At 42.1% G+C, this 27,976-nt stretch overlaps 4 protein-coding genes across 6 annotated transcripts; 2 read left to right on the forward strand and 2 right to left on the reverse strand.

Annotated features, from left to right (window-relative positions):
• The first annotated feature begins 1,133 nt into the window (after positions 1-1,133).
• On the forward strand, positions 1,134-5,864 carry LOC147159500 (FERM domain-containing protein 7). Of its 2 annotated transcripts, none has more exons than XM_086059608.1 (12): positions 1,134-1,457; positions 1,886-1,990; positions 2,059-2,101; positions 2,226-2,304; positions 2,386-2,483; positions 2,557-2,671; positions 2,932-3,079; positions 3,154-3,249; positions 3,330-3,496; positions 3,942-4,010; positions 4,893-4,968; positions 5,061-5,864. In XM_086059608.1, exons 1-12 carry the CDS (start codon positions 1,347-1,349, stop codon positions 5,862-5,864), a joined length of 1,911 nt encoding a protein of 636 aa, XP_085915734.1. In that variant the 5' UTR covers positions 1,134-1,346. The 2 variants fall into 2 exon arrangements, with proteins under 2 accessions (XP_085915734.1, XP_085915735.1); XM_086059609.1 differs by having other exon boundaries at positions 5,064-5,864.
• A 151-nt stretch (positions 5,865-6,015) lies between these two features.
• LOC147159501 (serine/threonine-protein kinase 26-like) lies at positions 6,016-13,081 on the reverse strand. Its single transcript, XM_086059610.1, has 11 exons — positions 12,812-13,081; positions 10,670-10,738; positions 9,630-9,791; positions 9,481-9,537; positions 8,754-8,862; positions 8,487-8,644; positions 7,926-8,111; positions 7,640-7,785; positions 7,401-7,572; positions 7,199-7,326; positions 6,016-6,613 (listed from the first exon to the last, which is right to left on the reverse strand). The coding sequence occupies exons 1-11, from the start codon at positions 12,830-12,832 to the stop codon at positions 6,598-6,600; spliced, it is 1,224 nt and encodes a 407-aa protein (XP_085915736.1). The 5' UTR covers positions 12,833-13,081; the 3' UTR covers positions 6,016-6,597.
• Positions 13,082-15,248: 2,167 nt separating this feature from the next.
• LOC147159502 (palmitoyltransferase ZDHHC3) lies at positions 15,249-17,428 on the forward strand. Of its 2 annotated transcripts, none has more exons than XM_086060134.1 (9): positions 15,249-15,401; positions 15,605-15,693; positions 15,758-15,831; positions 15,894-16,006; positions 16,104-16,165; positions 16,238-16,352; positions 16,436-16,508; positions 16,576-16,741; positions 16,815-17,428. In XM_086060134.1, the coding sequence occupies exons 1-9, from the start codon at positions 15,277-15,279 to the stop codon at positions 16,904-16,906; spliced, it is 909 nt and encodes a 302-aa protein (XP_085916260.1). In that variant the 5' UTR covers positions 15,249-15,276; the 3' UTR covers positions 16,907-17,428. The 2 variants fall into 2 exon arrangements, with proteins under 2 accessions (XP_085916260.1, XP_085916261.1); XM_086060135.1 differs by having other exon boundaries at positions 15,381-15,511.
• tbc1d19 (TBC1 domain family, member 19) lies at positions 17,426-27,954 on the reverse strand. Its single transcript, XM_086060132.1, has 21 exons — positions 27,755-27,954; positions 27,592-27,664; positions 27,437-27,482; positions 26,643-26,721; positions 26,485-26,559; positions 26,096-26,159; positions 25,594-25,640; positions 25,419-25,529; positions 25,268-25,340; positions 24,053-24,091; positions 23,878-23,990; positions 21,538-21,612; positions 21,410-21,472; positions 21,254-21,338; positions 21,139-21,183; positions 19,845-19,877; positions 19,666-19,775; positions 19,500-19,591; positions 18,464-18,579; positions 18,332-18,402; positions 17,426-17,841 (listed from the first exon to the last, which is right to left on the reverse strand). Exons 1-21 carry the CDS (start codon positions 27,848-27,850, stop codon positions 17,773-17,775), a joined length of 1,575 nt encoding a protein of 524 aa, XP_085916258.1. The 5' UTR covers positions 27,851-27,954; the 3' UTR covers positions 17,426-17,772.
• Between the last annotated feature and the right edge of the window lie 22 nt (positions 27,955-27,976).

Consider the following 27,976-nt stretch of genomic DNA (forward strand, 5'->3'; position numbering starts at 1 on the left):
TTCGGTCAGTTTTTAATTTCCGTTGTTCAATAAAGTTTTAACAACACAGAAAGAGAAAAGGGCGCTACAGGGTCGAAAATCCGTGTGGGTGGAGTCAAACGTTGACGTCCACCACCACCCACCTCACGTCCCTGCTCCCTTCCAAACAAACTTTGGTAGGTGGTCGGCGTCTTCTTGCGCCACGAGAGCAGTTTCAAAGGGGCACCGCTTCGGAGTTTGGGGAGGCAAACATTTCCCGCCAACGCGCAAAACGGAAATCATGAACTCTACACCGGCCTTCAGCTTCCAGTGGGCTCTGGCGCCACCTTGTGGCCAAATGCACAGGTCTGCCGAACATCGACGTTGTATCGCCTTGAGCACCGGTGACCGGAAACGTATGTCGCCATATTAGATGTGGCAATATGGGACAACAACCAATGATATATATAATCGTTTGTCTGTCAAATCTTTAAGACTGAAAAAGCACTTTTGATTGTATTTGACCATTATAACAATTTTGAGAATATAACTATATTTGTTAAATTTGCAACTGACATAAGCTTAATTTACATAAATAGAAAATCCTATTAATCTATATTGCCCAAAAGTAACTGCTCTTTAGTCAAAGACGCAAATGTAAATATTTTAAGTGCTCTTTATTCAGAAAACCCAGATTAAATAAATTAATATTCTTATCATCATAGTTGTCATACACTTGACTAAAATGGAGATGAATAATAGCACCACACATAATAGTACTGGATGTAAAAAAAAATATCAAAAAAATCACGGTTTGCATCTTTGCTTGTCAAGATCATTATATATTTTTTAAATTACATGCTGACAGAAAAATCATTAACGGAAACAGCAGAAGAAAGTCACTTTTTTTTTTTGCTGCTTCTCCTGTAATTGCCCAGTGCTGAGCACAAAAAATAATAATAATTATTAATTTAATAAAAAGTCAAATTGTAACCCTCACACATGCACACACACTCTTTTACTCACACTCTGTCTTTCTCACAAGCACACATTAAATCATACATTACATACTAAATACACACATTCGCAAACACACGCACACAAGAACACGCACACGCACACGCACACACAGCTGGAGGCTACAGGATGCTTTTGCACTACTAGCCTACTTTACTCGAAGACAAGTCACTTCTTTCAAAGCGTCCAGCCACCGTGAAATGTCTATTATTCGAACAAAACACACACACACACGCTCGTGCACTATACACTCTCGTATTAGTGTGTGTGTGTGTGTGTGTGTGTGTGTGTGTGGTGTGTTGAAAGAAAACACGCAATAACTCACTAACACGAACCTCACTTATTTCTCCACTGAATCTTTATGGCACGAGATGGACGAGCGGCAGACGCTCACATGGACACGCCGCAAAGTCTGCAGGGAGACCAAATTTAGACTGCGTGTGGTTTTCCTGGACGACAGTGAACGCACCTTCGAGGTGGAGGTGAGCTCATTGTAATTGTCTATTTCGTTGCCGTTGTTTGTTTCGTCTCCAGACTTTTACTTCACAGTTTGTATTTTTAGTCTGATTATACGTAGTCATTATTGAACACCATGTCATTTTGTATTTTTTTTTTACTTCAGACTGCACATCCTGTCGTTTTCTTAGTCTAAGCATTAATCCTGTCATTATGTTAGTTGGACTTTCCATGATGTCCCTTTTTTAGAACGAGTTGGTTTTTTTAGCCCGATTTACATCCTGTCTCCTTTTTAGTCAGACTATAAATTCTCTCTCGTTTTTTCTTCCCCCCTACACATGATGGTGTCGTTTTTAGTCTGACTATACATCCTGTCATCTTCACCACGAATGACGACGCAATGCAAACATTTCCAATTCGTTCTGTGCCAAATCAAAATTTGTTTACATGCCAGCAAAACGTTTTGGGCTGCGACCTCTTCAACAAAGTGTGCGGTCACCTGAAGCTCCTGGAGAAGGAATACTTCGGCCTGGAGTACCGACACCACGGCGGCAACTACGTGAGACCGCTCATGTCACGTGCACACGTGGGATGACGGAATTGGACTAATTTTGGCTTGTTTGGCAGGTGTGGCTGGAGCTACTTAAGCCGCTAGCAAAACAGATTGAATGTAAGTGTTTAAACAGTATATTTAACAACAAATAGTGTATTGTTGTTTGACTATATATGTTAAGCAATTAACACACATTTCCATCGATGCAAGCCAACAGGAATTTTGTTTCTATCCGTTTTAGACACCAGCGAGCTCTTCTTCCGGTTCATGGTTAAATTCTTCCCTCCAGACCCAGGACAACTAAAGAAGGGCCTCACTCGGTACCGCGCCGTTTCTCATATCTTGAGGACACCTTCCCTTATGTACTTTCCGTCGTTGATGAGCATGAGGTGTGCTTGCAGGTACCTTTTCGCTTTGCAGGTCAAGCAGGACCTGTCCAACGGCAGTCTGACATGTAATGACAACAGCGCCGCCCTGCTGGTCTCTCACATACTGCAGTGTAAGGACCAAGCAAATTTGGGAGTGATTGTCCATGTAGTTGTATATACAAAGCATACAGTATACAATTACAGCAGAACGTGGGGACTATGATGAGGAACTGGACTGTCAGCACCTGGAGATGAAGCACTACGTCCCCAACCAGGAGTACCTGGACCACAAGATCCTCCGCTTCCACAAGAAACACAGGTACAGTCAACCCTGCTAAAATGAGGGTCCCCACAGAATAGCAGCAAAGCACTATTTTTGTCCTAAATGAATATCCCATCCAACTACAAGTTTCTTGACAATATGCCCCAAGATGACGGCAAAGCACTACTTTTTCCCAAATAGTTCCTTGACACAGCACTATTTTTATCTAAATACATCTCCTCAACTCATTTCAGCAATGTTCCTTGACACTAAGATGCCACAAGATGGCGGCATAACACTATTTTTTTTCTCCGCAGAGGGTTGTCTCCATCCGAGTCGGACATCCAGCTGCTGGAGTTGGCCAGGAAGCTGGACATGTACGGCATCCGGCCGCAGTCGGCCAGCGACGGCGAGGGCGCGCGCATCAATCTGGCCGTCACGCACTCAGGCGTGCTGGTCTTTCAGGTACGCCGCGTGGTCATCAGCTCACGAGGACTCTCTGCCACGGGGGTCAAACTTGGGGTGTTTTTCTCTCTCAGGGAAACACCAAGATCAACACGTTCAGCTGGGCCAAGATTCGCAAACTGAGCTTCAAGCGCAAACATTTCCTCATCAAGCTGCATGCCGCCGTTGGGGTCAGAGTTCACTTCTTTTCACACCCTGTTTTTTTTTGGTGGCCATGTTAACCTCGTGTGTCCCCCATCGTCCTGCATAGCCGTCCCGCAAGGACACGCTGGAGTTCTGTATGGCCACTCGGGACGTGTGCAAGGCGTTTTGGAAAACGTGCGTGGAGTACCACGCCTTCTTCCGGCTCGCCGAAGAGCCTAAAGCGACACACAAGAAGATGCTGCTGTCAACTAAAGGCTCCAGCTTTAGATATAGGTGACAGCCGGTGAATACTTTGCGCATGCAATGTTCATTAGAACTGTACGATACTGGAATTTCGATATCAAGTACTTTTATAAAAAATAAAAAAAATCATTTGTCCTATTAAATAACTTTTTCTTTTCTTTTTTTTTTAGGAAATTCGACTTTTTTTTGTTAGGTTCTTAAACACGCCATAATATAATATCCTCAACGGAAACATACCTGGGCTGTTATTTAAATTTGCAATGTTATAATAATCTTTAAATTCTTAGTCTATGTCACTTTTCTGCACTCAAAGAAACATCTACTTCCTCTCGTCTAGTCCCCATTACATAAACGATACTTACATGTTGTGCTACGCTAATACCTAGCTCAACTAATAGTTGGAAAAGCTCAAACGAAGCATAATGTGACTCATTGTCGTGTCATTTTGACGTTTGGTCTTTTCAACTGTGAACAGCGGCCGCACACAGAAGCAGCTGCTGGAATGTTTGGGATCGAGCGAGAAGAAGTCTTCGCACTTTGAGAGGTGGGCTTAAAATACGATGTGGTGGGAACAAAATGGCTGACCATGCATTATGAATTTATGACAATGTTTTCTTTTTTTTGTCTTTCAAGTACATTTAAGGTCTGCTTAGCTTAATGCTAACAATCAGTGCAAAATACCATTGACTGGCTACCAAATAGTTTCAGCCTCGGTGGTAGAACTTTTTTAGACTGGAAATCCAAACTCACTTGCGGCTTTGCCAATGAGCGAAGAGCGGACATCAGAAAAGCGTCTCAAAGTCTTTTTTTTTTTCGGAGCCGGAGTAAAAATCTAAGCCGAAGAGAGACTTTCTCACGAAGACGACGTCACGCAAATAGACGAATTTGATTGGCCGGCCTGTTTTCTATGTCTATGGACGCCTGTCCACGCCCACTTTCTTTTTCAAGAAAGTGGGTGTGGCTTGCCAGGCTAGAACTCTTTACCGTAACTTATTGAGTGTACTTGTGACGTCTGCACGAAAGATGAGTTTTATTTTATTGCCCCCCGGGTGGCCAAGTCATGCACACTAGACGGACCCGCACACTCACAATGACTGCAGTTATATGCAATCAATATTCGGGTTAAGGTAAAAATTACTGCTAAGACAATCCAATGCCTTGTTCAATCAATGTACTGTATTCCGAATGAGTTTATATGAACAAGAATTTGAGTTACGAAAGGAGTAGGGGCTGTCATGGATAAATGGCATTTGCATTCAATTCACTGGGGAAAGATGATTTTAGAGACGAGTACGACCACCTGTGTAATTTTTCATGGTTGTAATGTGACAAACTTTTTGCAAACTGCTTTAGATTTATTAGTCAACGGTTAAAGCATACGACGAGAATTTTACGTCATGTTATCTACCAACCTGCTTCCATGCAGCACTTCCCGTCAGGCAGACCACGACCCCCGGCACTGCCAATCTTCTCCCGATCTCCTCACCGACGTCTCCAAACAAGTACGCACGAGACACACACAAAAAAAAAAAATACATATTCATATTTCATGCAGTATGTTAAATCCTTGTGTGCGTGTAATGTACTTACCCAGCAGTACGAGGACGCTTTCCCCCGGTCCGCTTGTGCCTCGGAGCGCAACCAGCCGTATGCCACCCCGAGGTGTCGCAGCCTCGCCCGAGTCACGCCCCTCTCGCCGCAGGTGCGACCACCATCCGCGATGAACTGTCACACGAGGGACCGAGCGCCGAGGCCGGCCGGTATCTACGGCAACCGTTTGCGACGCCGGCCCGTCCCGCACCCGGATGCGGCACAGCAGCTGGTCCTCCTGTACCCCAACAGCCCCGCCTACCACTACCACCCGGTCCTGCCGACATTCCCGCGCCCGTATTTCTCTGACTGCGCCGCCTCGCTGGAGTGCTTGCAGCAGCCGAGGAGGCGGGACGGGAGAGCGCGGCCGTCTTTCTACGGGATGGCGGGGGCGTACCACGCGGGAAGCAACGGGGCGGGATTAATGGGCCGTACAGAGGCGGGGCATTACAGCGACGACTGCAACTTCCTTCCGGGGCTCCCTCGCCAACCGGACGTCAAGTTTCACCTCCCCGCGTCAGAATTCCGCCCCCTTGGCTACTATCCCCATTTGACACGTCCCACAAGGCCCACCTACCTCCCGCTCAACGCCTCCCCCCTGCCTGAACGCCCCACGGGGAGCTACAGTGACTCCGAGCCTGAAGTTTTTTACCCATATTACTGCCCGCCGCCCCCGCTGGGACGGCTGTTGCGGCCCGGCGGAACGGCCCGGATGAGGTTCTCCTCTGGGAGCCTCCAGCTGGATGAGGAGGACGAGGAGGAGGTAAAAAAAGAGGAGACCAAAGGCGCGACCAAGGTCACACTGTAGACAAGGACAAATTCGAAGTTAAAAAAATGATATATATATATATATATATATATATATATATATATATATATATATATATATATATATACTATTAGAATTATTTTGCAATGAAATCATGCAAAGTTTTGTTAATGCAAATAAACAACTGGAAGTAGGGCAACATTTTTAATCAAGCTTAAATATTTATTCCTAGAACTACATCCCACTTAAGAGGAAAACATTTCTCAAAAACTTGTACATGGTTCCCGCTGAAAAAGCATCACAACATCCCTTATGGTATACGACGTATGAAAATAATACATACAATGACCAAGTTTTACATCGTCTTTGGTTCAAACTGTCAGTAACACTTGACAAGTGCTTCCTTGATTCCAGTTTGGTTTGCTGTTGAAGGCACTATCGGGTTCAAAAGTGTTACCGAGGACAACAAAACATAATAATAATAATAATAATATTGGCATATCAGATTTGACAAGTGCTACCGAGCAAATATTTACGTCTACAAATCATTACAAAGGGTAAAGCAGTGCTGCTGGATCAGAACAAGAGGAAATTGTTCTTTTTCCAGTAGCAGTTATGTAAATAACTGTGTGTGCGTGTGTGTGTATGTGCGTGCACGCGTGTGTGTGTGTGTGTGTGTGTGTGGAGACATTGCACAGCAGATCTCCAATTTGCAAGCATGGCCGCACCTGAGACACAGTCTCTGGTGACCGCGTACGCTTCCTGCCTGTCTTCAGTTGGTGTTGAACCTGAGGGCGGCATGAAAAGACATTCAAAACGCAAAAAAAGTGATAAACGGGAAATGGCGTGGTGGGAAAAAAAAAACGTATCACAAAATCTAACTTTTCAAGTCACTTTTTTGTGAAATTTGGCAACAAAATGGCTGCTATCGACCAAAATGGCCGACTTCCTGCCCAAATTGAGGCATAGGTCTTTTGAGACTTATTTGCGTCTTTTTTTCTTTCTTTCTTTTCTTTTTTTTATAAAATCCAATGCCTTTTTTTTTAATGGAATTTGGACCCAAACTGAACTGCTTTGATCCAAAATGGCAGACTTGCTGTAAAGCTTCAAGCATGGATCCATAAGATATTCGTGCCTCCCATTATGACAGTAGGAAGAGTGACATACACACACAAAGGATTCACACTTGTTAACTCAACTCGCCTCAACTTCATAATTATAAAGCACTATAAAACAACCGTGGCTGAATAACAAGATGCTGTACATGGAGTAAAAAATCAGTAATACAGTAACGACTCGGGTGCAAAAAAAACAAAAAACGACCCTACTATTTTCCACAGGATAAACATGCAAGCAAGAAAAAAATGGCGTACCTGGTAATGATGTGCGTCACCATCCGGTCCGTGATGCCCGGACACGCATTCTCGGCCAATCGGATGTTATGTTCCAGCTCTTCGATGGCTAATCTCTTTTCAGAGTGCTCCTTGTGCTGCTGCTTCAACTGCACAAATACACACGGCTTGTCGAATTGCCATTCTAGTCGGTGTGCGCGTGCGCGCGCGTGTGTGTACAAACCTCAGTGAAGACGGGCGAGATGATTGTGGTGAGACTGGTGGACGTGCTCACGGCGGTGTGTCCTTCGCTCCTCAGCTGTCCGTTGATGTGCGGACGTGCGTCCGTCTTCCTCTTGCGGACCGTCGTGAAGCTCCACTCGGGGGAGTCGCCGTCCTTCTTGTCGCTGGACTCGCTGGACACACCAACACAAGTCAAGCAAACTCGTGCGCGCCAGTGTTTTTTTTGTTTTTTTTTGTTACCCGTCTGAGTTGTCGGGGCTGCTGTCGCTGCTGTGCCCCTGCTCCCGCCATCTTCGGTAGCGGTCGATCAACTCGCTGAGGTAGGACGTCTTCTTACAGTGTTTGACGATGAACTTGTGCTTGAGCAACTCCTTGGCGGTGGGACGCTGAAGGAGGGGACATGAGAAAGTCAATCGAACGGCACATACATACAACATTACAGGTAAATTTACAATTTGAAATATCTAACGAGTTTTTTTCCCCTTTTTTTCTCTCGAGGTCCTCTTCCCATGTACGGGTGTCTTACAAAAGCGGGGTCCTTGTTGAGGCAAGCCTCGGTGAACTCTTTGAAGCTCTTGGAGAAGTCGCCCGTCAGCGTCGGGGGCGGCGACTTGGGGATGAGGAAGAGCACCCTCATGGGGTGCATTTCCGAATTGGGCGGCTCCCCCTTGGCGAGCTCGATGGCGGTGATGCCAAGCGACCAAATGTCCGCCTGGTGGGAAACCAATTCATACCATGAACAAGGGGCCTGGGTGATATGGGTTTTTGGAGGACGATGCCGATTCCCATATTGGCGGAATAAAATGCTGATAACCGATTAATCGACTGATTCATTTGAAAAATACATAATGGATAAAATAACTTATTTTTTTATGGAGGGCCAAAACTGACAAAATTCCAAATAAGCAAATTAAAAAATAAAACGGATATAAAAAAAGATAATTTGAAAATTAAATCCCCAAAAATAAAAACAATCTTGAATTATCTTTAAATGGCACATTTTTGTCGATTTTAAAAGAGTTAATATTGGCCATTTATTTGACAGGCCCTTCCATAAACGCAGAGAAAAAAAATGCTGCCATCTTACCTTGAAATCATACGCAGACTGCTGGATGACCTCGGGCGCCATCCAGAACGGCGTCCCCACGAAGGTCTCCCGCTTGATCTGCGTGTCCGTCAGCTGACCGGCCACCCCGAAGTCGGCCAGCTTCACCTGGCCGTGCTCTGACAAAAGCACGTTGGCGGCTGGGTTGTGACGGACAGGTGTACGTTATGGTGGGATTCACTGCAGTTTATTTTTTATTTAAAAAAAAAAAAAAAAAAATTATAAACACACTGAAGTCAAATAGCACACCTTTGATGTCTCTGTGGATCTTCTTCTCAGTGTGAAGGTAGTCCAGACCCTTCAGGATCTCCTTCAGCATGGTGGCGATTTGGGACTCGTCAAACGGACCTGCACGAAGCTGTTCGCGCGCAAGGAAAGGTAAAAGCTATTTTTCATCGGACATTTTTAGGAAAAAGATTCAAATAGATTTACAATATATAGAATAGGTCGTGACTACAATTTTTTTTAAGGTCGTTGCCAATTAAAGTATTTTAGTCCGGATAAAATTCTGAAAAGCGATTGATCGACCAATTAAAATACAAAAGTATGTAATGAATTTTAAAAAAAATGTTCGGGATCCCTTATAATTAATTTAATAATTCAACATTTCTCAAGCGATTTAAACCATTGTAACTTCAAATTTTCCAACATTGCACAAATTTCTACTTTTTAAAGATTCCATATTATCCCAGAAAAAAATAACAAATTCACCCTTAAATTCATAAATTTTCACTGATTCAAATCACCCGCCCGGAAAAAGATAATCCAAAAATGGGTGCCATTTTGCAAAATCAACTATTTTCTATAATTCAACTAAGTCTCAATTCTACATTTCAATTCAGTCTATCCATCATTTTAGTTTAACAACAGCTCTTTAGCATTCTCTTCCTCCAGATTTTTTTTTTTTAAATGATGATTCTAATCCAAGAGTTGTTTTTATTAGTTTCTGAAATGATCAAAAATAAATCAAAGTCACCAAGTCAAGTGCTGAACCTCCACCGAGGTACTCCATGATGATCCACAGTTTGCTGCCCTGAAAAACATGCCGGTGATAATTAATTGGCTCTCAGAATTTTACTCAGCCACAGAGTAGTCGGGCCCTACGAAAGAATGCCACGTTCTCACTTTGAGGTACGAGCCGTAATACTTGGTGATGTACGGGCTGTCGCACTGGCTCAGCACAGTGATCTCCTGCTGGATGTCCTCGATTTCATCCTCCGCCTCCTCCAGGTCGATGATCTTGATGGCCACCACGCTGAGCGTGCGGTTGTCGATGCCTTTGAATACCTGCCAGAGAGACATATATAACAATCTCAATTTTGCAGTACTACTTTATATATTTTTTTTAATGATAAACATCACTTTCAACCTCACAATTTATCAGCAAAATCAAACAAAAAAAGTTCAAACATTCCAAATATAACCTATACCCCGTGAGTACATTTGTTAAAAAAAAATTCAAAATGTGACATTCCAAACACAAGTTGTTTTTCAGAGCATTACACATTTTATGAGAAAATTCCCAAATGGATTAGGAAAGTCTGAATTTTCAACAAAGCCATTCCAAAGATTCCTCTTTTTTTTTTTTAAAGAAACCTACATTTTCCATAATACCATTCCCAAATCAATGAATTCAATTTACAAAATAACCTTTAATTCATGTCTCAATAACTTCATCATTAAGCCTTTCAAATATTTCTACTTTTGACTAATTGATTTTAGTCAAAAAACTATACTTATAACTAAATTAAAATTTCTTGTCAAATCAACACGGCTAGATTCCCAAAATGCCGACTTTTCCCCACAGGGTTACACATTTTCTAAGAAGAAATTCACAAATTAATAGAGACAATTTACAAACTAATAATTTCTCATCAACATAAAACATAGAATAATTAAAAAAGCTCATTAAAAAATTTCAAAAATATTCTCAAAAATATAAAAAAAATTCAAAGAATTCCATATTTTTTAATCACAAAATCACCCATTTTTATTGACTAATTTTTCAAATTCCCAAATTAATATTAAAATGTTTATTCAGTAAATTGAGCTCAAAATCACAAATCCCTTAAAAATAATAAATCTGACTTTTTGAAAGAATTCCACATTCTCTAAAAGAAAAATTCTAAATCAATATGTAAATTTGTACCACAGAGCAAGCTCACCTCTCCAAAGGATCCTTTGCCAATGCGTTCAAGTTTGGTGAATAATTCTTCTGGATCGATTTGAGAACTCTGTCAGAAGAGAACATATCAAATGCATGTCAAATCACATGTCATTTTAAAATGGGCTGAACAATTTTGAAAATTAATCTAATTGAAAAAAATCCCACTTAATATTGCGTTTGAATATAGGATTATTTTTTCAAGGTCATCTTTCCGTGTTTTTTTTTTAAACAAATAAGCAAAAAATAATAATCTGTAATACAATTAGCAATATCAGATTATACATAAATGTGTTGGTTTTATAGGTTTGTCTTATGCTAAAGTCAAATGAACCATGAATTAATATGAAATGCAGTTTATTTATCTACTTCAATTACAGTTGTTAACTCACTAAACACTAGTTGTTGTTTTTTAAGCACATGTAAACAGTGAGTGTAGTCAAAGAAAAGGCGGCCATCAAGCATGTTGTTTTCCACACGCTGGTAGCGCGTCAGGAGCGAGTGGCGAGGGAGCCTCTGCGGCCACGCTCGGCTTTCCACACGACTAAAAAAAGGAAGTGGAACAACACACAGCAGCCGTGCCACTCCCTGTCGCCGCCACCACGACCGCACGCCGCCGGGCTGCAAGATGTGGAATGACACAAAAGTAGCCATCTCTTATAGGACATATTCAGCAACAGCCGCCACTGAAATTCTGTAAAACTTTTGATCAAAATGATCACTTTAAAATTATAATTTTTTTTGTTTCAATTTTTAAAACCTGAACGTCAGACTGGTGTTCAAAAGGTAAAGATAATGACGTCCAAACACTCTTCCTTAAAAAAACAAAACGGACAAATATTTTTATAATCCAGTATTTTAACGATGATCACATCCCATAAAAGTGATTCTGCAGCATCATGTGAGGTGGAGGTATTGTTTTTGTTCACATGACGTTGCCATCCTCAACTTTAACTGCAGCTTCAAGTGTGTATGGCTTTAAATGGCAAGACGTGAGTGGTGAGTGAGTGAGTGAGTGACGTGGCCCTCAGCAAATATGAGCTAGAGATGTTTGCTCAATAAAGCGTTTGAAAGTGCACCACGATCGGCCTTAAGTGCTTTGAGTTTGCAAAAACGTCATATAAATCCGATGAATTATTATTAATCAAATTATCAAAAGAATCATTGCGCACAACTTCCAATAACAACATAGCTACAAAGTGGGGCTAATTTTCAAAAGCACAATCAAACATTGTCTTTTGATGAAATAATTTTGTCTTAGATTGTGATCTTCCTTCTAACACACCAAATACCAAATAATGCCTGTAAAAAAAAAAAAAAATTCTGTATAGTAACAACTACTAGTGTCAAACCATCAATTATGGAAAAAATTAAGAGGTACATCATGATTCAAAATAACACTGCAGACATGTACTCATTCAGTTAATGTGTCATGCAGGCAAAACAACCGAAGTTAAACGTTAAAACTATTACGAGGATGTGAAACATCAACTTTTGCTTGAGCGGGCATCTGTCAATCATTTCAACTCTTCTAAAAACAAAAACATCATCTGATGCTGTGCGTTGCAAAGACCAGGCAAGCAAGCACACCCAGGCAGGTTACACTGGTCTACACACCTGACCTGGGAGTCTCCCAACATGAAGCCAACAAAAACTTTTTGAGACCTATTAAATACAAGAAATGGCAAATAAAACATTCTGAAAAAAACTATTAAACGGAAGGGTTCATTAGGGATAACAAACAGATATAAAACGATCTTATGTTTAAAACTGTCAACATGCCAATATATATAGCAAGATTAATTGTTCTATTCTACATTCTAACTTGGGAGAAACTCTTAAGATATTGATATAATTCCCACCCCGTCTTGTATGTACACCAACAAACATCCAGTTGCCATGCAAACAGCCGCAAGGAGGTACCTCAAGGTACCATGTTGGGGCCTGGTGACTTCTTTAAAAAACAAAACAAAAAAAAACAAATGCTCGACATGCGGACGTCGCAGGCTTTATTTGACTACTGTATTCTGGGATGCTAGTGTATTGCCGAGACGGGATTTAAAAAGTGGTCTGCTGTTGCACAATGCCTCTTGATAAACTGGTTTAGTTAGCTTTAGTACGCCTGGTCCACCTTCGTGCTTACCTGCATGCCGGGAACCTCCATAGTGACTTTTCTTGACGTGAGAACGCCCTCCTCCACCTCTAGGTCGCTTTTGCCCTTGAATTGTGACTGAGGAGCTCGACACGGGCCAAAACACAAACTCCCCCCGCGAAAAGAGCGACTTCCAGCCGACGGAAAACGTGAAAAATGTCGGCGGCAGACCGGGAGAGGCGCGGGCGAGCGTCCTGTGAGAGAAAGTTCAGCAAACTACCGAAGAGAAGCTTGTTGCTCGGTGGGCGGAAGGAGGAGGAGTAAACAACCAAAAGCAATTTTTTGACGTTCGAATATTAGAAGTGATACAAACAAATTAGCTGAAGAAAAATAAGAATTGTGTGATGCCCAACATATTTTCTTTGTCTATTTGTATTATATTTTACATTTTATGTATTTATTGTCGTCTTCGTTTCTTCCGCCCTAATGTCACCCATGCGCGTTGGCCTTTCTGCGTCAGCCCATCCGCCATATTAGATGGGGCAGCTCTGCATTTCTATCTGATGATTATAAATGCGTGTATTGCTGAGTGTGCTGAACATACATTAAAATATATGTGGAAGTAACATAAATATGATGATGATTGATAATCAAATATGTGTGAGAAACATTTATAATACTCAGATTAGAAATTAAAGACCTTTTAGTGCGTTTCCAAAATACACTGCAACACACTGTGAAACACAGACACACACGGGAGACAACTCAGACAACCATATAAATGAAAACGTTAATTATTAAGGTCATGATAATACATATTTTCTCATGTTTACTGTGTAGAAGAGCACCAATTCATCATCTGTACTTGAATGTATTATTGACCTCGTGGGAACATAATTTGTGAATACATGCATGTGCATGTTAGCATTAATATGCCAAGATGGCTGTTGTGCTCAAGTCTATAGTAGAGGCACAAAAACTAAAAACAATTATGCATTCTATTCATTAAGCATTTAGGTTTGTCATAAGGATTATAAATGAAAAACAAAACATTAATTCAATTGTTCTTGTACGATTAGAACAAGTAAATAGTCTTGTTTTGTGCAAAAACTGTTAGACCGTGCCACACGGCCACTCTAGGTGCTGTGCTATAATACAAAACCTTAAAAAGAAACGTCTTACTCAATTATTGGATAATACAATTGTTTGAGTGATTATTAATTGGAAAACACCAGATTAATCAGAAATAAATTAAGGCTACACAAGTAGTTTAAAGCAAGATGGTCGCTGCAGCTAGCTGGCAGACATGATTTTCGCCGTTTTTTTTAAAATTCTACTCAATTGGTGTTTTCGCGCATTTGGAAATAGATCAGTCTTTATAGTGAAAAATAAGAACCGAAGTGTGTAATTTAAAACAACGCAAAATGGCGTAGAATAACAAGCAAGCGTGCTCTCCCAGCTGTTGCTCTGCTAATAGCGAGGTCAAGCTAATTAGCGTCAACCCCGCGAAGGCTTCAGTCGCCATGTTGTCGTTTTTGCAGTTTCAATGTTTGAGTTTAGGCTCCAGAACCGTACCATTGAAAGGTTCGGCAGTTTTGCCCCCGCTCAATTTAATCTGTTCAGTGGCCAACATTCCTCCCCGGTGGGAAAGACACCGAAGCAGCAGAGACGAACTCTTCGCGGCAGCCAAGCTGACCACGGCATTAACGGTGCTTCCCACGGGGACCTGAACTCGGCGGAGTGCACTTCTCGGGACTTTTTTCCCTTTTAATTTTGGCTCTAAATCCTTCCTGGGTTGACCTCCCGTAGTTTGCTGAAAGCCCGAGAAAGAAAACAGCAAACGTTTAGTACGGGGGCATGAGTAATTTAGGGTTAGGACTCAACTCCGCAAAGAAGTAAGGGTTGGGGCGGAGTATTTATAGCTCGAAGCAGCTCTGACGTCACTCGTATACACACGGAAATTGTGGTCCCCCCTCCCCCGCTTTCCCAAAAAACTTTATTTACAATAGACTACACCCACGGACTACAGCGTTTCACACCAATTACACTCATAATAATAACAATCACCAAGGAAAGACATACATTTTGACACCAACTTCGCTTTAGGAAGCGAACGATGCAGACAAGAGTAGTTTCATCAATCTCCACCGTAAAATAAGTGAACAAGTTTGACGACGTACTTAAAGCATGTGTCGCATTCGCTGCAATCTACATTGTAGTTGTATTTAAATCACCTGAGTATTATATATATATATATATATATATATATATATATATATATGTGCGTGTGTGTGTGTTTGTTTGTTTGTTTGTGTGTGCTTGTGTGAAAAACTGCTGTTTGACCTATTTAACTTGAGCCTATTAAGGATTAATTTAACTAATGTTTATGGGTCAGTTTTATCTTCAAGTGATTCAGTGCTTGTCATAATCTTTTTTATTTTTTGGGTGGCCAAATTTCTGACAATCAACTGACGTCACCCGGAAGTGGACCACGCAGGGGCGGAGCCTTCCCGAAGATGGCGTCGCTGCGCTGCCGGCGGGACCCGTGCGGCGTCATCTGTCTGATATTGACGTATTTCAGCGTCTTTTACGCAGACTACGTGGTGGTGCAGTACGTCCTCATCCCCGCGTACTCGGGCAGGTGGGTGGCGCACTCTGTTAGGGGGCGGCGGAAGGGCCAGTGACGTCACGGGTCCCAGTCAATTTGATGCTGTTGGCATCCTCTAGTAAGATGAGTGACGTCAATGCCAGGCTTGTATACGAACAAATAGTTACTGTACTCATGTAGATTATTTATTTTTACTCGAGTATTCATTTTGTTTGCTTGCGGTGCCTTGCCAACAGTGTTTGGTGCAGCCTGCACGGGTCCGCCTTCAACGTCATCCTGTTGCTCCTGCTCGCCTGCCACTCCAAGGCGGTCTTCTCGGACCCAGGTGAGTGACGTCACCCCGCCAAGCCACAAGCATAACCACCCAGCTCAACGTGCGCCTTTCACAGGTGTGGTGCCGCTCCCAGACACGGCGCTCGACTTCTCCGACCTCCGCTCGCAGTCGTCACGGATGAGCGATCGGGTAACTGTTTAATGAAGTGGCGACGTCATGTTTGCATTTCTGATGTCACGTGTGTGATGCAGGGATGCGAAGGCTGGACGGTGTGCAGCCGCTGTGAAACCTACAGACCCCCGCGGGCGCACCACTGCCGCGTGTGCCAAAGATGTATACGCCGCATGGACCATCACTGCCCGTGGTGAGACGAGAATCGATAAAGCCACAGATTTGTTTTATTGTTGTAGCGCAAGGATGAAGTAAGTGGGACTTCCGCACCTTCTACAATTTTCTTTTAGGATCAATAACTGTGTGGGAGAACTGAACCAGAAGTATTTTATCCAGTTCCTCTTTTACACGGGTGAGCACGCGCGCACACAAACACGCGGCCGGAGCCAACGGCATGCATCTTCACGTGATGATTCATCCTCAGGCGTGGCCAGCGTGTACGCCATGCTGCTGGTGGTGTCGGCCTGGGTGTGGCGCATCCGGAGCGAGAGGGACGGCGAGGGCGAGGCGGAGGACTCGCCCGGCAAGCATCTGATTGTGTGAGTCCGGTTCCGAGTCCGATTTCCGACTGGAGCCGCGGCAGCGTTGGCGGCTGCGTTCCTGACGTGTGTCTGTTGTCCAGCGCGCATTACATCGTCCTGCTGGTGGAGTCGGTGCTCTTCGGCGTCTTCGTCCTGGTTATCTTTTACGATCAGGTACTAGTGGAGCTTGTCGGAAATATTCCAGAGTGAACAGATTTGTGTTCATTCTCCTCCTTGCCAGTTGGCTTCCATCATCGCCGACGAGACGCCCATCGAGCAGATGAGGAACAGGCTGATGATGATGAAGGACCGAGGATCCTCGTCCTCGCCGTCGTCCTCGCAGCCGCCGTCTCACCACGCCACGCGCAAGCCCAAGCTGGCGCTGTTGCGGGAGGTTTTCGGACGCGGTGGGGACACGTTAAATTCTCCATTGGTGGAGCGCAGGTTCTCAATTTTTGCCATCCCCTCTCCTCCAATCAGGTTCCGTGTTCTGCTGGCTCCTCCCGCTCTACTCCGGCGGCCCGTCGGTCGGCGGCGGCGCATACTCAGCTCTGCCAGACTACGACGTCTGACCTTGGGAACTCTCGCCTGGGATCGTTCGCTGCTCCACACTCCCAGGGTTCTTTGCAACCTCGTTTACTGAGCCGTCGGATTGATCCCGTCTCGCACTGAAAAAACGCCCACTGAGATTCCTTTTGTGTGTGTTTATATTTATTTATTTATTTATTTATTTACTTATGTTTTACTGGTCCAACAAGGTGTTACTGACTTGAACCGTGTTGCACGCGTAAACCATTTTTTGGTTTGTTGTGTGACTTCTTCTTCACTTGTGCTACCAATGGGAATTTTTGTGATAAAATGATCAAAGAAGGGAAGCATCACAGTGGCATCATCCACTTTTTTTTATACTGCCGAGACCTTCCAAATTTGAAAATGAGTCATTTTCTACATTTTAATCAACGGATAAATCGTGTGCAACTTTCCAGAAGACGCCTTATTTGTGCAGTCTTGTTTCTCAACTTGTCGAGTGCTTTTATGAAGTGTACATTTGTTTTATGTATTCCTGCAACTTTGAAATATACACACAGAAGTGACGTGTATGACTATTTATTTACTTTTGGCTACCAAGCTTTCATAAACGTGAAAATAAAGTGGACAAAAAATATTACTTAAAATATTACTTCAATTAAAATGTATTGCTCATAAATTAATTTAAAAAAATTGTACTTAAATGTATGCAAAGTTCTAAAAGATTACATGTAACGATTGAAATGCAACAAAATTGTGCTAAAAAGTAATGGATTCAAAAATCTTAAATCATTGAAATCCTAAACACAGTTGGAACATTTAATTCAGTGGTACGCGGTACACTTTTGACAATCGCCACCTGAGGATGCATATCAGCCAATTCGGTGGCATCACCTGCTGGGATGCTTGGCTAGATGGCAAACAGGAAGATCTGGATGAGTGGCATGACTTTGAGGGTGGAAAGATCGGCAAGGACAGCCTGCAGTGGACCAGATGACAAAATGGCGAATTAATGTGGATCTTTATTTGTCGTAGCTGCAGTAAAAAAAATATTCGCAAATATGACTTCAAATAACAAACTTGCATATCAAATACAATAGATATGATTTTATTTTTGGTAGGATTTCATTATTATATCTCACTTGTAACTGTAAAAACATCTAGTTTAGATGAAAACATTTTAAATACCTGTAATAGTAATTATACTTGATGCTCTTTTTCAACAGCTAGTTAAAGAGTAACAAAAAAAAGAAGCTTTCAGTTGTTAGGATTATGTCGCTCAAACAACCTACCTTGTGGCTCATTTTCATAAATAAAGCTTTTATTTCATCTTGTAGCTAAATTTGCTCTTGACCATTAAGACATTTTTACAATTATGAAACTAGCATTGTTTTGTTTTTAAAGGTGCCGAAATTATTCTCCAGTGACCTCTTCTACAAGAAAACAGGTACATAATATACGGAGTGTACCTCAGCTGACGCCAGAGATGTCACTTCCATCAGGTTCTCGGCCCGAAAGGCGAAGATGGCGGCTGCTAGGACTGGTAGGGATTCATATCATTGTAAAGAAAGTGGGCGCTGTACGGCGTTTACAAACATTACCTGCTACTGGCTCCAGGGAGTCGTAACCCAGGATTCGGTCCCAAAGAAAAAGCAGCTGGTCAGTGCAAAGGTAACCCGAAAAAGCTCGAATCATCCACTTAAAGGCTATGCGCAACCTGCCAAAAAAGGGGACAAAAACTGGCTGAACCAAATATGATGTTTTTGTAATGAGACAATCAGCCACTAGGTGGCAGCGTTAGATCAGAGTATAGTACTTACTGCATGTCTAAGCCTTTAAAGACTTAAAAGAAAACATGTATTAATTTATCATTAATTGCTTCATTTATTTATAGATAACATATTCATAAAATAAACAGCTGTACACATTTTTTATTCATTAGTTGATTGTTATAATAAATTATAAATAAAACAATCAGCGATTATTATTATTTTCTTAAAATGCAAAATTTTGTTACATAAACAATACATAGAAATGGTACTTATACATTTTTATAAAAAATGATTAGTTGAATAAATGGCTAGTTATATATATATATATATATATATATATATATATATATATATATATATATTTTTTTTGTATTATAGATAAAATGTAAAAAATAATAGCATTTTTTTATTATTAAAAATCATAAAAATGCAAAGTTAGGGAAAAAATAAAATAATAGGCTAGTCAATAAAACTATAATAAATAGAATACAAATAAATGTGGAATACTATTTATTTATTTATTATTATTATTTTTTAAATAAACTATTAAAACGTAAATAAAATTGCAACTACAACCTTTTTCTGTATTTGTTATCATTTTATTATTTATGTATTATTAAAAAGTTACTATATTAAAATAATTATAAACAAGTAAATGTTAATCATACACATTTATAAAATAAGGCATGGGTTAACATTGTATTGTTAAAATAAAAAATAATAAACACAAAAAATGTTGACATTTTTTTCCCAACGTCATCACCCTATGACCTGGCTCACTATGCTTTTTTAAAAAACAAATCCCAGCCCTGTGTAAACTTTGCCGTCAAGAGTCAATTTGCACCGCATGCGACGAACAACTTACGGTTGCGCTCCGATCTGTTGGAGGTGGTAGAAGAGCTGCGGCAGATGCGTTTGAAGAAGCCGCTCGAAAAGTAGACACAGAGACACAATACCCTGTGGGATGGAAAGACAAGACAACATGAGGTGTCTTTGACGCCTGGCGCGGAGCGACCCCGGTAGCTTCGTACCGAGCACGCAGACGACACGGAGTGCAGTCGGAAGAAGTAGCGGGTGTACATCTCCCGGAAGACGCTGTACAGCTTGGACGGCTCGTTGTACAGGAAGCAGAGCGGCGCCACTGGAAGATTCGGTGTCCTCGTTTGCAGCGATTCCGTCTCATAAAGAGTGCGACGGCCATTTGACTTACCGTACATTGAGAAGCCGTGGAATGGGATGACACCTGTTTCAAAAAGAGACATTCGGATACACATTAAGTGTTGAATTAAACAAAGTAACTCTTTAGTTTGCTGCCTATTTCCGAAAAATGGAAATATATTAATATTAATATTGTGATTTACTATGCAAGCATTTTCTAAAGCCTTTTTTTAAACTGCAAAAACAATACATAGGATGTCTCCGTTAAAATGAGTGCCCGACCGATACGCTTTTTTTTTTTAGGCCGATGCCGATACCGATTTTTAGCAGAAAAAAAATACAGATTACCGATTAATTGGCCGATTTAAAAAAATATATATGTATATAATGCATAAAATTATCCCTCCTTTCCTTTTCAATGGATGTCACTTACACTAACTTTCGCTATTAAGATTTACTCTGCTTTCAATGACAAGTCCGTAGTATGACCTTATCAACAAATGTCATTTTTATGTGTCAATAATAAAACATGCTAAGCTTGAACCTTTTATCTTGTGTTATTGCCTTGGGACTTACCAGGTTTACCTGGGATTGTATTTTGTGCCATGTCATGTAGAAATGTGTGCCAAGACAACAACAACAAAAACCTTGGATGCTTACATCCTTCAATTTTGAGAAAATACATTATTTCAATCCTTGAAATATCAACTTTAAATATAACTTGAAAGGATAATGACAAAATAAATCTAAGAAAGTGAAGTTAGACTACACTGTACTCAAATAATAGCAACTGAAAGTTCCTGTGTGTTTTGGCCTCTAGGAGGCAGTGTGGTGCTGTGCATCCATGGTGTACACACTTAAAGTGAGTACAGAAGAAAGTTACGACTAAATTATATTAAAATAACTCGTTTTTTACACATTGTTATCTTTCCCTTTGGGTATGTGTTCCCACAGCATTTGCGTGAATCCTCCCTTCGCTTTTAGCATTAGCACTTAGGCTAGCGATGTTTTTAAAAGAAGCATGTTTTGGGTTTATATATACAGTGGCTCAAATTCTTAATGTCGTGTGTTTAGTTTTACAGTTAACTCCAACTGGGATATAACACATGCTTGTTGTTAATGCTAAGCAAGCAAAATGGTACTTTCACAGTGTCGGAAACGTCAATTTTCTTCAATAACGTTTATAACGTTTTAAGGGGAAAATAATGGGCCATTTGTTTTGGCAGACGTTTGAAGAGCAATAATCGGCCGATTAATCGGTCGGGCCCTAGTTAAAATGCCACTAGATGAACTCAGCTGTATCCTCACAACTGAATTTGACCTTGAAAGTCAAGATGGGGGCTCACCGTTGGGAGGATAAAAAACAGCGTAGTCCTCATCCCCTTCTTTCCCTGCGAGACAGACAATTAAGACAAAATAGCGCCAACGCGTGCCGAAAGACGCGTGCTTGTGTGCGTTCACCTTGGATGTAAGATTTGGGTGGAGTGGCGCTATTGTGCTTGAAGTGCTCCAAGATGGCGGCATCCCGGGAGAAACACAGCAACACCTGCAGGGGGGATTTTCAACTCGCGTCGCCTCCGCGAGGAGGAGGCAACGGGAGAAAACAAAATAGCGTACCTGGTAGAGGAAGTCTTCGAAGACAAAGTAGTCGTCGTCGTTGCTGGCGGTCAGCTTCACATCCTGCGGGCCGCAAGGGGGATGCGGAATGTCAGTCTGCCGGCGAGGCGACGGGGAGATTTGCTTACCTTGTAGATAAGGTTGTCCACCAGCAGGTCATGTTGGAGGACTCCCGCCTTCAGCTGCTCATAATGCATCACGTCCTAAAAAGGAGGGAACAGCGTGTGTACAATAAGACAGCCAAATTGTATGTACAGTATGCGTGTTTTAGTTATTTATTTATACAATGTCAATATAAATTTAGTGCTTAAGTCCACATGTTTACACATCATTGTTTCATGAAGTGATAAAGCCACAGATTTGTTTGCATTATTGGTGTAATCTGACTTCTAGTTAAGACTAGCACAGGTAGAAGTTTTGCACCATTGTGGGAGAGAATACAGCCGACTCCCTGCCATATTGAAGCGGCTCCCCTCATTCCTTTAAAACTCAGCGCAGAAAGGGGTGCGCGGTCTACGCAGCAGACACAAAGTACATTTAAAAGGAACTGCAAGAAGATCTTAACTTGAAAATAATCACATTTTAAATCGCAATAAGAGTATTTGTCAAAATCATTCAGCCCTACTTCCTCCACTAATGACTTTTGAATTTCACACTTAAAGAGGAAGTCAACCATAATTATTTCTTGACAATAATGTGACCTCACTAGTGACATGACATTGTGATTAATATTACATTTGTGGAATATGAGTTATTAGGGGTGGGAATCTTTGAATGTCTCACGATTCGATTCGATTAAAAAAAAATTGGTCTGCGATTCGATTCAGAATCAATTTTCAATTAAGAAAGATTTTTGATTCAAAATTATTTGACTGGCAATGATTTTTGCTTCATTCTATAGATATGCAAGGAATCGTAATGATCTACTCTAGTCTGACTCGCTAATGCTAATTAGCGCGCTACTCGCGGCACTTTTATCACTCAAAAGAACGGCTCCACGCTGAAAAAACAAACTTTTATTGATCATGACTTTTTCCTTCTACTCTCTAATGTGGCTACAACTTAAGTGTATTAGACCGCGTGGAACCACACTGCCCCTCAGTGGCCAAACCGGGTACAACATGAACAGCGCTCCCAATAAAAGGCACACACAGACAAAGGCAAGACAGTATAAAATAATTTAAATAAATTCGATTTTGGGACATTTAAAATCGATTCTGAATCGTACTAAATGAGAATCGAGTTATGCAGCAAAATCCAGCCGTTTTTATCCGTCTCAGTGGGCGGCCATTTTGCCAATGCCGTCGATTAAAGATGACATCTCAGTTGCTCGGGGCTCAGGCAACGACCAATCACAGCTCACCTGTTTTCTGAAGCTGAGCTGTAATTGGTTGTTACCTGAGACCTGAGCAACTGTGACGCCATTTTCCCTCGACAGCAAGTGGCAAAATGGCCGCCTTCTGATATTGATAAAAACAGTTGGATTTGGCTGCTTAAGTTATATACCACTAACACGATAGCATATTTAGATTTGTGGGGCTGCATAGAACATATTGTCAAGAATTTTTTTTGGGGGGGGGGTTGACAAGCCAATTTATCAGACTTGACAATGTGTCTTAACATTGCTTGTCCATTGTCACCCCCCCTCCCCACACACACCCACACACACACCCACACCCACCCACACCCACACCCACACCCACACACACACACACACACACACACACACACACACACACACACACACACACACACACACACACACACACACACACACACACACACACACACACACACACACACACACACACACACACACACACACACACACACACACACACACACACACACACACACACACACACACACACACACACACACACACACACACACTTCATGTCGCCTGGATGAGATGAATTGTGTTTCCGACATCGCCTCTCCACTTTCAAGTACCTCCGCTTCAACGTGCGGCGTGATGAATTTGCGCCCGCGGCGATAAAACTGTCCCCTGCAAGGTGATGGATCCGTGCTGCGGAAGTACGCGGAACCAACTGGAGGACTACATTGGAAGTCCAGCTCCGTTTTGGATGAGAATATGATACAAGAATCTCATCTATTTAAACAAATAGATTGGGATAAAAATGTGAGACGTGTTCCAGACTCTCCCGCCGGTCTGGTTTATGTAACCCTTTGCCACACGGGAGGTTGGATGTTCTGTTTGGGCTAACCGCGCTTTGATTGACAGCGTCGCAATGGTCTGGCCGTGTAAACATTCGATCGGCACAGCTGGAGGATCACACTGCACTTGACGTGGCGTGTTAAATCACCCCGTTGTGGGGCCAAATGTCCAAAAAAGGAGCGGTTACAGAATAAAAATAAAACTGTTTTGAGAATCACCACAGCTGCTTTAAGACAAACACTGACCGTGTGTGCGCTCGGTTTGTGCGTGGAGTGCATGGGTTTCCAACCTGTGGCTGGGTGACAGAATTCAGGATGAGGGCCCAGAGGTCTGCCCGGAGCCCGGTGGGGCAGCCCCGCCGGCTATACTGCTGCGCCGCCGCGCTGTCCTGCTCTGCGAGCACTGCGGCGGCACGGGAGGATGAGAGGCTGCGTGACGGCACGCGGGCCACGAAGCTCTCTTACCTTTCTTTCCAATGTCAATGTAGTCATTTTCAAATAAGTCTGCAAAGTAGTAGAAAGCACTTGTAAGTATTCCACGGTGATGCGAAAATGGTAGAAAAAATATTACAACTGCCACAAGATGGCAGTAAAGCATTACATGAAGCTTCTCGACTCATTTGGACGAAGTCCTCGTGTTACGTCGTTTCGATTTTACGGCGACCGTAGCACCTTACTTTTCGTTAATTACCCACAGTAATAACGCCATTTTAAAATTATTTAAAGTTGTGTTGTTGTTACCTCCAGCAACGGACGTCCATATAGCAGGTCGGCTCGGCATCAGGCGCGTCACATTTCCGTTTTTAGGTTTGAATTAGCTCCGCTTTGCTGTCCGTCAGCAATGAATGTCCATGCGGAAACACGAAATTTTGGTTCTGCCGTTTTCCGGGTCGCGCAAATATGTATATATTTTTAATTACTGTACAAAGTAATTTGATGTAAATATCGACTTTAACGGTGAAATCCGACTTTTTCAAGAGAAACCTGGCCAAGAACATAAAGTTACAGACATACAGTACGGAGTGATACACATTAAAATTCGCAAAGCACAACATTTCGGATTAAATGATCAATAAAATTGTTCAAACAGCCAAACTAAAAACATCGACTTTGTATAGAAGCTATTTTCATGTCTTTCAATTAAGATTTTAAAACATTTAAGGACACCAGTTCCTGAGCTTTAAGTCATTCTGCAGAAGATTCCAGGTTGAGGGTTTTGTTTGTTTTGCCGAATGCGGAAGTGTAAATTATCACATTGTAACGTGATAACTTATCATATTTAAAATGTGAAATGTATCACGTTAAAACACTAACATTATCGCGTTGTAATGTGAACTTTACCACATTATGACGTGACACTAAACTTTACAGTTTAACATTAAACTGAAGGGGCGGGGCTTAGCGAGTGATGTCAGGAGTTGGAGTCAGTAGGGTTAGTTCAGTGTTGGTGTCGTCTCCATGCTCCTTGTGAGTGTTTTCATTTTGTATTTATGGATTTGACTTTTATTGTTCAATAAGTGGTTGAAAGTGCATCAGCAACTGTGGGGATTCCTTTTTTCTTTTTAACATCACTCGAGCGATAGTGTATCTGAGGCTTTAAAGGGAAAAAAAACGATTGACCACCTGGCCCTACAAGTTAAGAAATAACATGTGGGGTGCTAAGAAGAGGGGGGTCAGTGCCTGGATGGATGTGCGCGTTGTCGTCGATCCCCAGCTGCCCGGTGGCAAGACTCAGCTCAGTGTAGGCTCGTCTCTGAAAAAGAAAAAAAAACAACGTGAAAAGCACGAATCAAACACGCGCGAGTGCAGCGTGAACATTGAACACCCCTACCAGCTGTGTGATGTCCTTGACATCGAGGGGGACCTGGATGAGGCCCCAGTGGCTCCTGGCGCCTGCGTCCTCACCGCTGTCGTGGTTGGGGCTCCGCAGGGCGACCACCACCTGCGCGCAAGCCGTGTGATGAAGTGCCTGAATGGGCGGCGGCCACACCGCAACGTGCACTCACCTCGAGGAAGTCTTTGGGGGCGTACACAGGCCTGAAACGACTCAAGTCTGCAAGAAGAAGAATTTTTATTTTTAACACTTGTTAAAAAAAAAAAAAAAAAATACAATTGATCTGTTTTAATCTATTCTTATTAAAGTGAGGAAGAAACTTTTGAGTGCACATTTCGGTCACCATGCACGACGACTTTATCAAGCAGAACAGGAAGGGGGCGGCAAGCTGAGACCTTCCGGCCAGTAAATTCAAATGCACTGTCATTCTCAGGAGGCCCATGTCACCACTTGGACTGAAGGAGGAGCTTTGACGGTGGTCTGGACAGCTTCTAAATCTGCCATGTTTATAGCCCCGGCACCAGTCCTAAATGTTTTCATACAAGGCCGTGCTGGGCTTGGTATAGTACTCCAAGTTCAAGCTCATTACAAATTACGATTCAAGCTGCATGTATATGACAAAATGTTAAGTAGCGATAAAAACACAGCATGGTGAGAGATCATTTCGAAAATACCTGGTTCATCCGTGCCCATCTCGTTCCATTTGTTGCTTAGGTCCTGCTGCTCGGCCGCGGGCCTCTGCGACAAAAACATGACAATGTCACGCAATGGTTGCAGACTACAATGAAGCACATGTGGCCTAGAGCCCAACCGATCAATCGGCCAGATGATGATATCGGCCGATATTGGGCGTTTACAAAATAATAATTGGCCCGAGTTTAGTGGATTAAACGGGTACATAATTTTACTTTTCCATGAAACAGTAAATGCTGTTCAGTAGGTATGGGCAGTAAGTAAAAGACATGCATCGCTGACAGAAATATATTCTGTCAATTTCAACAAGTACTCCTGACTTCAAATCTCCCGCAGGAGACCAAGCTGATTGAATACTTTTTTTTTTTACCATTCGGGCCAGAGGCACTCCCAACTCTGTGCTCATGCTGTTCAGGCTTTTCAAGATACGCCTCTCCCAGCTGGCCTGTGACACACGCGCACACTGCTTACAACACACGAGAAGGACAGAAGTCACGGGGGTGGAAGCAGAAGTGGTAAGAGGCTGACCTGGGCCTTGCGCATGTAGGCCAGGGGCTCTTTGAGGTGCTCCGGGGGGGCCACCGGGAGGCTTGGGGACAATCGCCCACTGGAAATAAACGTAAAGGAGTTCATTTAAATAAATAAAAAAGCTTTATATCCATCATTGTTTTCTTTCTTAACAGGTGGGTGGTTATGACACATTCTCTGGTGAAATAAACCTAATTGAAGCTTATCTAAACAGCTGTAAGAGCAAGCAGGGGCTGAGTGATTAGGATAGGATGGATGTGATGGGGGGTCAGTTAAGCATTGCCATCTGGAGAAAAGTTGGGGGCCACTTCTTTTGCTTCATATATGCATAATGGGGTATTTTCAGCATTTTAAAGCAAATAATTAAATTTTAATAATTCAATTTTAATAATACACAAACGACTAAGCTTTTATTGCTATTTGTGTTTATCAGCTGTAGATCTGACCAGTCAAGAGAATCTCTTTATCTTTGCAAAGTCGTAACACACTTTAAGAATAAATAAAAAAGTTCAAAAATGGTCTATCAAAAATAGTCATCCATCAATCCATTTTCTAAACCATATTATAGCTATTTTAAACATTATACTTGGTTATATGTTCAAAGTGTCTTTCAGAGTACCTTATAAATAAACTAAGGATGTCCCTTAATGTGCAAAATTAACTGTAAACCTATCAATAGTTTTTCTTCGCTTCTCTCACGATATCAACATTTTCCCTTCTTTTTAAGAAAGTGCAGTCAATTGAGCACCGTCCCTAACCTCAAAACGCTAATGTAAACCATGTTTTTAACTTACACGTGTAATTCTCGATGCACTGCATTCTGGAGTTTTCTTTCCCAGCCTGTCAACAACACAACGTGAATGTTATTATTATTATTTTTTTTTAAACATACAAAAAAAAAACGCTGCATTGCATATTATTATTATTATTGATAGACATGACGACGCACCCGATGTTCTGAGAAATGTACGCACATCGTCCTTCAGAGTATCCAGTCGGATCTCCGGTTGATGTAAACACTCCTGCAATCAGTAAAAAAAAAAAAAAAGTTGCTAATTGTAGGACGTTTGTTTTGGGGTGTGGTTTGGGTATGCTAATGCTAGCAGACTCACCCTAGCTTCTCGTTCCATTTCAGCGTGTAAATGGCTCCCCTTGAGGCGTCGGACGAGCTGAGAAACAGTCAATGACAACTCCGCGTCTTCGTCCATGATTGTTTGAGCTGCGTCGTGTTTCAGAAGTAAACTTACGTTTAAAATGTGACCATAGAGGTTTTAGCCAACCCGGAACTAAAATATGTGGCTGCTACGGCAAGTCCGCTGGGTCAAACTATTACC

The sequence above is a fragment of the Leptonotus elevatus genome, chromosome 17 (assembly GCF_054856555.1).
Source record: "Leptonotus elevatus isolate MCC_2025b chromosome 17, RoL_Lele_1.0, whole genome shotgun sequence".
In the NCBI taxonomy this organism is placed as follows: Eukaryota; Metazoa; Chordata; class Actinopteri; order Syngnathiformes; family Syngnathidae; genus Leptonotus; species Leptonotus elevatus.

What these genes read in the sequence shown, in the direction of transcription:
- LOC147159500 (XM_086059608.1), top strand. Translation starts at nt 1,347, where the DNA reads ATGGACGAGCGGCAGACGCTCACATGGACACGCCGCAAAGTCTGCAGG. An exon ending in GACACCACGGCGGCAACTAC is followed by an intron (nt 1,991 to 2,058) that starts GTGAGACCGCTC and finishes CTTGTTTGGCAG; the next exon opens with GTGTGGCTGGAGCTACTTAA. An exon ending in CTAAAGAAGGGCCTCACTCG is followed by an intron (nt 2,305 to 2,385) that starts GTACCGCGCCGT and finishes GTGTGCTTGCAG; the next exon opens with GTACCTTTTCGCTTTGCAGG.
- LOC147159501 (XM_086059610.1), bottom strand. Translation starts at nt 12,832, where the DNA reads ATGGAGGTTCCCGGCATGCAG. An exon ending in TGGAGGTTCCCGGCATGCAG is followed by an intron (nt 10,739 to 12,811) that starts GTAAGCACGAAG and finishes CTCTTCTGACAG; the next exon opens with AGTTCTCAAATCGATCCAGA. An exon ending in GAGGTTCAGCACTTGACTTG is followed by an intron (nt 8,863 to 9,480) that starts GTGACTTTGATT and finishes GCGCGCGAACAG; the next exon opens with CTTCGTGCAGGTCCGTTTGA.
- LOC147159502 (XM_086060134.1), top strand. Translation starts at nt 15,277, where the DNA reads ATGGCGTCGCTGCGCTGCCGGCGGGACCCGTGCGGCGTCATCTGTCTG. An exon ending in ATGGACCATCACTGCCCGTG is followed by an intron (nt 16,007 to 16,103) that starts GTGAGACGAGAA and finishes ATTTTCTTTTAG; the next exon opens with GATCAATAACTGTGTGGGAG. An exon ending in GCGGGAGGTTTTCGGACGCG is followed by an intron (nt 16,742 to 16,814) that starts GTGGGGACACGT and finishes TCCTCCAATCAG; the next exon opens with GTTCCGTGTTCTGCTGGCTC.
- tbc1d19 (XM_086060132.1), bottom strand. Translation starts at nt 27,850, where the DNA reads ATGGACGAAGACGCGGAGTTGTCATTGACTGTTTCTCAGCTCGTCCGA. An exon ending in CCCCCAAAGACTTCCTCGAG is followed by an intron (nt 25,530 to 25,593) that starts GTGAGTGCACGT and finishes GCTTGCGCGCAG; the next exon opens with GTGGTGGTCGCCCTGCGGAG. An exon ending in CCGTGTCGTCTGCGTGCTCG is followed by an intron (nt 19,592 to 19,665) that starts GTACGAAGCTAC and finishes TCCATCCCACAG; the next exon opens with GGTATTGTGTCTCTGTGTCT.